This window comes from Harpegnathos saltator, unplaced genomic scaffold (assembly GCF_003227715.2).
Source record: "Harpegnathos saltator strain DR-91 unplaced genomic scaffold, Hsal_v8.6 scaffold54, whole genome shotgun sequence".
NCBI classification, from domain to species: Eukaryota; Metazoa; Arthropoda; class Insecta; order Hymenoptera; family Formicidae; genus Harpegnathos; species Harpegnathos saltator.
The window spans coordinates 236,261-246,317 of record NW_020230360.1 but is presented as its reverse complement, the minus strand read 5'-3'; the positions used below and the strand labels follow the sequence as shown (position 1 = coordinate 246,317).

Below are 10,057 nucleotides of genomic sequence, written 5' to 3'. Positions count from 1 at the left end.
AATTAAGTCCACCATCGTGCTCGATTCACACACGAAAAAGCATTTAAACATCATGTTTGTCGGCACTATGCGCGTAATTAACAAAATGTCTTCTCCGCGCAAGTTTAAAAAACGAGACATATCGATAATCGCAACTCGATTGTCGGCAGCGCACGTGACCGCCGATTCGTCGCGAGAGTCGTACGAGAACACCACGTGATATCTCTGCTCAGCCTGCATAGAGTTTGTTGTCGCGTTAAGTCGTTGATCTCGTCGGTCGCACAGTCAGGTAAGGACCTTTTGCAACTTTATTCTGCTCGTTGATATCCTGCAAACAAAAAAAAATAGACGATTTAGTTAGTTTTGCAGCAATTTTGAATTGATTAAAAGCTGACGAGTTATGTAAACTGTGTTACTATTGTTTAAAGAGGTCAAGATAACCTATGTGATATTTGTGTGATATGAAGTATCACTTGCTTCTCTACTGATATTGTTTTGTATGTCAAGGAAAGAGAATTTAACATGATTATCTAGCAGTGTTGTAAAATTGCAGTTGCATCTTAAAACTGTATAATTACAAAGAGTCATTCTTTACATTATATTTGGATTCTTAATATTATTACTTGATATGTTACAAATATATGAAATATATTTATATATATATATATGTATATATATATAAATAAACATGTCAATATATATATAGTAATATTAATAAAATGAATTGTGTAAATATTTTTTGCAGAATGAGTATCGCTTTCTTTGCGCGAATTGGCAACTCTGCAGTAGGTCTCAGCAGAAACCTAAATTGCTGGACAGCGGCAATCACAAAGAAGCATAGAAAGATATATGAACGAATGTATCCTACGAAGCTTGTTTTCTCAGATGGAAGCAGTATAGATATTGATTATCATGAGCCAAGAAAGATAATAATTCTCCCGCTGAATCTCGCTGAACTAACACAGGAGCAACAAAAAGCCAGAATTGAAATGCGTAAATCAAAAAGTAAAATAATAATAGCTGAAGAAATAGAGGACACTTTTGATGAAAATAGATATTTTAATTTTAAGAAGTGAACTCCGTAGTGTTTCTGAAATTTGTATTATACATATTATGCAGAAGTACAAAACAATATCCTTTTTGTATTTACAAGAAGAGATCCTGTTTGTATCTGCGGTTTTCCATATTATCATAATTGTTTTATATACGGTTCTACTATCATGTGGAACAACAGATGTAAATATTATTTTTAAAACCATTTGTGATATATATATATATATATACCATGAAATATAATGGTGGTGAATCTAATCTTATATGATAATCGTAAAATAGAATGAATTATGTTTGTAGTGAAATAGGATAGCATTATATGCATGACACTAATACCGTATAATGATATAAGCATCATTATTCTATGAACAGATAATATTCACGCTCATGTAAACATATATATGACAGCACCACAAATAGATACCACAATGAGATCGCAGTTGTGTCATTAATTCTATTCCTTTCAGCCTTCTCATCGCAATTACGATATTGCGCAAATCCGATCAAATTGATACTGTGCAAATTGAGTCTTATAAATATGACATGTATAAAAATATCTTTTATCTAAATATCGTGTTAGACATTTCGTCAATTCTCCTTGAAAAACGACCTTGAACTTGTCTGAGAAAGAAAGTAGACTACATCGCGACGAAGATCGAATCGATTACAGGTTCGAACAGCTTTCGAATAATATTCCTTTCTCAATGGGCAATAATCGCGCGTTCGGACAAACTCGTTTTCACATCCGGATGAGGGGGCTGCATAGCTGGCCGGGTGAAATTTCTACGTAACTCGCGATATGTGAACGAATCGATTTGACGGCCGATGTCAAACGACGCGATCTCTCTCTTCTGGAGAAAACGATCATCGTCGTGTTTGATCAAAAAGTTCGCGACTAGGACTACATGCATAAAGACCGACATAATTGCCTCGACACATTGCGATTACAATTTTCGACCGTATGCATAGTAATACATACGGTTGAAAATTACAGTCGCCAAGTGTCGAGGCAAAATTGTGCCCCGTTTGGCACAATTCGATACGTAAAATTAATACGTAAACACACAGGCGCACTATGTATCTTCATATTTCCGCGGATTCTTACCGGTTTTGTTTCTTCAGTATGCTCGTAGTAGCGCAGTATGCGGCAACTGAAATCTGGAACTTTCCATGCGCGACGAAAATGCGACATTGCTCGGCACCGCTCGGTTCCGTGAGAGCTCGGTTCGCTCTCTTAGTGGCTGATACTTCGCTACGATACTTCGCACGATGCTCAGCACGATCTCAGCATTCTCGATGACGATAATTCACTCGCGAGTCGCGAGACTCATCATCTTCGGTGAGCCGAAATCAAAGAAGCACGAGACGACTGTGGACACGAACAGTCATGTCGCGATCTATCCCGTGGACTGTCGGTTAGAGATGACGCCGATTGCGATTCTCGAAGTATCGGTATGCGGCTTACTTCACTCGCGTCACTCTCAACGGTCGGTTCGTGAGACTCGCTCTCACGACTTCTCAAGCGTGCATCGCCATATACGGCATTTACTTTCGGCAATCCCGGCGACGGTATCTCATGCTTCTTCCGTGAATCGAAGACACAAAAAACAGTGATGCAATCTCCGGCTATAACCTTACGAACACACAACGCTTATCTCGGTACTCCGTTCGGTATGGCCGTTTCGCGGTAAAATTCTTTTACGATACTTTTCACGACGAACTCACATCGACACTTACATCTTCGGCACTCCCGGCGACTACAATTTGTACACGAGACTCGCTTTCAGCGAGCCGAGATTTCGCGAGGAACATCGCGGAACGACACATCGATCATGATTTAGCGCGCAGCTAAATCTTTCCCATCAGTCACTTGAACATGTCGCGAATCTCGGAAGTATCACCGACATAATCAACGCAGCGGTTATTATTCATTTATTTATTAAGCAACGTGCGATATAAAGGACGCTAAATCCGACTACTAATATTTTAGACAGCGAAACAAACGACGCTGTTAGAAAGCCGACGAAAATCTTCGATTTTTATAATATCGGGACTGTTGATAAATGATTTTTTAAAGATTCACGTAGTAGCGTCGACATCGCGCAGTCACTCCGGCTCGCAGTAAATTACGTTGCTTCTGTGTGAACTCGAATCGCTATTGTCTTGTACGTCGTGTATATTTATATTCGTTCATAGCGAACTTTATGCGTGAACGAATGAACGATGACATGTCGAGAGTGCTGAATTTAGCGACGGGCGATCGTTTCGGCGCATCCATCGCTAGCAAAACCGAACGCAACGTCTTTCTATACACTTCGACACAAATGCATCTGTGTCGCTGTTTGACGAAACGAATACGAAAACTCGGGATTCAGCGTTCCTGTCATGCTTCTGTGCTCCGGTAAGCATACTTTTTAATCGCATTATTGTACGCTCGAATAATATCGCACCGTCCTTTCGAAATGACCTATCATTGTATGAAAAATACATTATTTTGCGGAAAGATGCGTTGTCATTGCGCTGCAAGTATGTGTGAACACGTCTGCGAAATATTTGCGAGTATTTGAATATCCACAAATATCAGAACACACATATATTCGTCAAGAGAAACACTTGCGAAAAGTCTGTTAAAAAATATCATGTGCCGAGACTCAAAAAGAAACAATTTTTTTTAAGAACTACTTTAGAGAATACCTAACAAGTAAAACTCGGGGTACGTCAGATGCCGATTTGTTTCCAATTTTTTATAGTTATTTTTTATGTCAAAATATGAAGAAATCTGTTATCATTTTTAGCTTAAATTAATTCTTTCAATTTTTTCGAAATTTTTCAAGTTTTGCACGAGTACACTATTTTATACATATTTAAAACGATATTTCTTAAAAATATATATATATCTGATTTGTTGAAACTTGCACACACATGTCGCCGATTACGAATCAGAACTATTTTATAAAATTCAAAATGGCGGCATCTAATATGACGTCATTGTTGAAAAAGTGTTCAGTTTTACGCTACATTCGACGTTGGGTAATCTTTCGGCTCACTATCCAGCAAACAAGCTCATTTTAATTAGAGCTGATGATACCCGGGTACCCGGGTATTACTCGTATTACCCGTATTATCCATATTATCCATATTATTCGTATCATCTGTATTATTTGAATATCCATATTATCCGTATTACTCGAGTGTCTATGTAATAAAAGATTGTCAGAAGAAAGGATGCAATCGGACTCAGAGAATGAATAATCACATTTATAAAACGAAGTCGTTGCGAAATAAACGTTTCTTTTTCTTTCGCGTAATTAATGATCTATAAGATATTATATATAATTGTGTTGACAGCTTTGGAAGCGTAATAATAATAAACATATGTATGTATGTATATTTATGTATGTAGTACGCGCGTATGTGTGTATACATTTGATTTTTATATTTAAACTTTATATAGAATGAAAGATTTTATGCAGAATAAGAATTAAAATAATGATTTATTCTTGTTTAGAAATATTAACAGACTTACATTTTCGGTAGATAAACAATTTCGTTTTGCAGTAACTATGTTCTCTGCGGTTGAGAAAACCCTTTCCGAACTGGCTGAGGATGCTGGTATTGCCAAATAAATTTTTGCTAATGCGGCAATCGTAGGGTACAAATTTTCATGTGCTCTCCACCATTTTAATGGATCTAAATTATAAGAAATTTGTGGTTCAGCTAAGTACATTTGATATTGAGAGAGGTTATCTGTAGATCTTTTTGGAACTGCAAAAATAAAGTCTAAATCTGTTTCTGTTTCGGTTTCATAATGTTTCAGTTTGCGTAATGTTAGAAGAGACATTAATAATTTTCTTTTGTACATAGATTTTAATTTTGTTTGCTTCCGTATCTATTTCTGATCGAAGATCTTTGGATATCTTGGATCGAGAAAAGAAGCTAATTATTCTGGACTAAAGTCATCTTTAGCTGCCATATTAAAACGACATCGTAATATTTTCTTTAAATTCAGCAATAAAATTACTATCATTAACCACTTTGCGGAAGTAATTATTCATAAGACTTCTATGATTGGTCGAACAGCTGATAATGTAACTTTAGTTTCGCTACAAAAGATTTTAGTTGCAGTTTGCAGGGGTTTTAATAAAATGATCATTTCTTCCATCAGTGTCCAGATATTTTCGAAGATTTCTAAATTAATCGCAGTAGTAGAAGTAGTGCAAGCACTGTCTGCCAATACTGCACACACAGCACTGCGGTTTCGATATAATGAGTCGCACATCATATAAATATGAATCCCATCGCGTAGGGCAACTTTGAATTAGCCGTTCTTGTTTCATATCAAATTGAACCTGCTTCTTTTCCAGAGCATTGCTTGCAATATTAGAATGTTTAAAGTGACTGACAATTTTACTTGCTTTGTTGCATACGGTGTGACATTCCGGAATACTATTTAATACATCTTTTACGCATAACTGCAATGTATGTGCGGTGCAATTGACACTATGCTCAACATCAGTCAGTAGTCGCATTTAGCAGCTTTAATAACTTGCGTTATCATTTTATCAACTTTTTGGATGCGACATAATTAACACGTTCATTGCCGTTCACGCGATATCGCGTGATGAGTCGCTAACGAGTTTCTACGCAGGATAGAATAGCGAAACGGCGCATTATGTTTACATACGTCACTGGGGATCGAACTCTCGTGGAGGGGGGATGGCTTCCAGCCATCGTCTGTTGAAAAAGAAAAGAAAAAATAATTTTGGCCACCACACGAAATTCAAATTTTCAGTTTGGCAATGAACGTGTTAATAGCAAACGCAGTTATTAAATGCAGGTTATATCTGATTACGATATTAAATTAACGTATGTCATCGAGACCGTCAGAAGTTTGACATGAAGTAGGCAGATAATTTAAACAAACACGAATAATAAAAGTACGGGTAATACGAGCGGGTAGCCAAGTACCCGGGTATTTTTAACATATTTCAGATAGTGAGTGGGTACCCGGATAATTCATTACCCAAATCATCAGCTCTAATTTTAACGTCAAAAGCTGGTGAAAAATGAACAAGAAATGAACAAAAAAAGAATGAACAAAAAACTTGAGAAATTTCGAAAAAATTGAAAAAATTAATTGAGCTAAAAATGATAACAGATTTCTTTATATTTTGACATTAAAAATAATTATAAAAAATTGAAAACAAATCGGCGTCTGACGTTCCCCGAGGTTTACTTGTAAGAGGGGGGGAAGGGAGAGAGAGAGAGAAAGAGAGAGAGAGAGAGAGAGAGAGAGAGAGAGTTTACATGAAATTGATACTATTGGGTTGGCAACTAAGTGATTGCGGATTTTGTCGACAGATGGATTTTACACTTTCTTTTGTTTCGTTAACGTGTTCAAAGTACCTAACCTATATTTTTTTCTTATTGTTTGGACTTCTACCTTTCATTTAGTACAAAAATTATATCGATTAGTTATTTAGTTTTGTTTTTACCCCAATTTAAAAATGGAAGAGCAAGACGTGCACTTGAGACATATTTTATTGTATTATTTCCGAAAAGGCAAGAACGCATCGCAAGCACACAAGAAGTTATGTGCCGTATATGGGAATGAAGCCTTGAAAGAAAGCCAGTGTCAAAATTGGTTTGCCAGATTTCGTTCTGGTGATTTTTCATTGAAAAATGCTCAACGATCTGGCCGTCCAGTTGAAGTCGATGAGACCCATATCAAGGCCATTATCGATTCAGATCGTCATAGCACAACACGTGATATCGCAGAGAAGCTCAATGTATCGCATACATGCATTGAAAAAAATTTAAAAAAGCAAATTTAAAATTTTGAATTTTCATTCTTATTTAAAATCCGCAATCACTTAGTTGCCAACCCAATAGATTATGGATCGCTATTGAGTCAAAATATTGACGGTCACGCGAACTCTCCTAAAGTTGACAGATTTTTCATGGCGTCTCGTCGCTCATATCCTCCAAGCCAGTTGGTTTGCGTTCACGCGTGATACGTACGTTACACAGAACTCGGCGAATACTGCAACGTACGATATACGTAATTAGGCGGCAACGTATTTTTCCAGAAGTACCTTTCCACAAGTAGCACACGTGCTCCGCCATTTTTGCGGCATGTCGCGTGATAAGAGAGGCTCGACCGCGGCTCGTACGTGGAGGGTACGCTCGTCACATTTGTTTTAGAACGATTTCCTCGGCGGCGACTTTCTCCGATTCTCGCCTCCGCGCTGCGGCACGCACTTTTCGTCCTCGCGCTAACCGTAAATAATTACCGGACGAAACGACGGATGAACTTTCGACGACGTGCTATGACTGAAAGTCTCAGCCGCGTCGCGAGCGGCAAGCGAAAGTGATGGAACAGGTGCGAATATCGCAATATGATTGATTAAAAGAGTAAAGTAAATGATCGGCATGTTCAGCCGATTCGCAAGAGATGGGCGCAGCCAGTTCGCCGTAATTTCTCGCGATTTTCACGAGAATACTAAATAACGTTGTATAGAAGCGCGATAGCGTAAATAATATCGCGAGCTGTGTTCACTCAAACGATCAATGAAATAACGGAGTAAGAAGGAAGTAAAGGGTGATTCGAATATTAGGAAAAAAATTGTAGTGTATGTACGCGCGTATATACATACGATAAAAGGGAGCCGTAAAAGAGATATTCAAACGCTCCAAACAAAAGAAATCTAATCTGCAGGAAAGCCTTTGACATGTCGAATAGTTTCCTATTTCAAAATTATAATTTCAGTATATGATTTATGGTATAATTCCAATAATTACGCGATTTAATTGCGCCCTAATTGCTTCTGGGAAAACACGATGCAAGAAGTCTCGAAGTGATGTATTATGGGATCAAAAAGTTTCTGCAAATTTCATCCGGTCAGTTGACCTCACTTTTCGGTTCTCGGCAATTTGCTGACTCTTAGCGAATAGGTGATTTACGTAGAAACATACACGTTATTTGACTTTCCACGTTTCCGTGTACAATTCTCTCCTGTATTATTTCCACGATGCCTCTATATAATGAGTCCCTGTTATTACAGGCACCACAATAATAATAAACGCGATAGCATTAAAGTAATAATAACACCAAATTAGCCACATTAAAATATTTTAAGCCTCCTCTGATTTTCCTTGCTTTCGCCGACAAATTCAGGACGGCCGACCGCGTGAGCTCGTATATTTTCATTGTTCGAGGAACTTGTACTGTTCGACAAAATTTGTTTCTCCAAAGTTTCTCCGGCTATTCGCATGTTTCATCTTCATTGAGCTTCATATCGCGTAGCGCGGCCCAATTACCTTTTCTCCCTCCCCCAGAAAAAAAACCCGATTCGTTACTAGCATATCGAACCGTCCCGATGAACTAGAGAAGCGTGATATAATATGTTGGCACGTCGATGGAACATAATTGCGAGCACTTTCGATCACGGTGAAATCACGTCATTGCGACAGAGAAGCGAGAAAACCGTGCTAGGTTTTGTTAGGCAACAATGGAACACACTAGCCGTCTCCAAAGCGTTGGGACGCGTTTGGCATGTGGTAGCACCGAAGCGATTCGCACGCAGGATATATTCTATTTTAATGAACGTCATTAATCGCTGGCCGATGCAGCAGAATCGGATACGTTTAGAGATGTCGTTGACGTTGAGAGATGTCAGGGAAAATCGAGCAGGGCATATTACCGTTTAGTTGATAAGAATTTAACAAGTTTCAACTGGAGCAATAATATACACACCGGGTATTCTATCGTAATGAATGTTATTAATCGCTCGCCGGTATAATGGAATCAAGTATCAACCGGTGACGGTCATGGAAAATCGGATAGGGCGCATATTATCGTTTGGTAAACATTCTCAACACCCAAAAAAAGTAATTTCAGAACAAGTGGAATCATCTAAATTTTAAAGGATTAAGAGGAAATTATTATAAATATATTATTCTTAAAGAGGAATTATATGTTATATGTATAATGCAAATCTTATTGGTTTTAATATAAATTTCCTCTTATACACAGATTATTTAATCTTTTTTTATTATTTATTTTTACTGTACTTTATTCTTACTGATTACACGTTCCTTTATAGGGAGAGAAGAGGAAATTATTATGAAACTGTCGGGAAAAAATTCTAGTTAAATTTTTGTTGACTTTCTGCTGAAAAAGTAGGAGAAAACATAAATTTATAATTTTAGGTACTCCAAATGACCAATTTAATGTAGCGTGCAACACGCTACGATAAATGGGTGTATGTATGTACGAGGGTAGTCCCAGAAGTACCTGACCTAACAAAGAAAACACAAAAAATTTGGGAAAAAATATCTTTATTTCTCTACATAGTCTCCTTTTAGCTCAATACACTTTTCCCAGCGATGTTCAATAGTTTCGATACCCTGTTTATAGTGGGAATCGTCGAGCTCCTCAAAATAGCCATCAAGCCACCTTGGTCCACAGTTTTGACTGTTCCTTCGTCTCAGGTGTGAAGTGATGGACCCATGTTTCATCCATGATTATGAATCGACGCAAAAACTCGGCTTTATTGCTGCGAAACTTCGCCAAACACTCGATTGAAACATCCACACGACGCTGCTTTTGCTCCAATCGCGGCACCCATCTTGCGCACAGCTTTCTCATGTCCAAATTTTCAGTCAATATGCGATATACAGCACTTTTTGAAGTGCCTACCATGTCTGCTAACTCGCGCACTTTCAGTCGACGGTCATCCAATACCATTTTGTGGATTTTCTTCACCATTTCTGGCGTGGTCACCTCATTCGGTCGACCACTGCGATGTTCGTCTTGGTAGCTCGTACGGCCTCGTTTAAACTCTGCCACCCAATATTTTACTGTTGTAAACGAGCGGAGCAGACTCCCCCAGAAGTAGAATCTAGCTCCGCTTTGATATTGGTTGGACTGAGGCCTTTCAAATGAAAGTATTGTATCACATAACGATGACCAATTTTTTCCATGTTTACAAATTCACTGAGAGCGTTCACTATTTATTGATGG

The 10,057-nt window shown here is 38.0% G+C and overlaps 1 protein-coding gene across 1 annotated transcript; it reads left to right on the top strand.

Annotated features, from left to right (window-relative positions):
- Nucleotides 1-108: 108 nt before the first annotated feature.
- mRpL55 (mitochondrial ribosomal protein L55) lies at nt 109-1,471 on the top strand. Its single transcript, XM_025303349.1, has 2 exons — nt 109-268; nt 725-1,471. The coding sequence occupies exon 2, from the start codon at nt 726-728 to the stop codon at nt 1,053-1,055; it is 330 nt and encodes a 109-aa protein (XP_025159134.1). The 5' UTR covers nt 109-268; nt 725; the 3' UTR covers nt 1,056-1,471.
- The last annotated feature ends 8,586 nt before the right edge of the window (nt 1,472-10,057 follow it).

Coding starts and splice junctions, on each gene's coding strand:
- mRpL55 (XM_025303349.1), top strand. CDS start 726: ATGAGTATCGCTTTCTTTGCGCGAATTGGCAACTCTGCAGTAGGTCTC.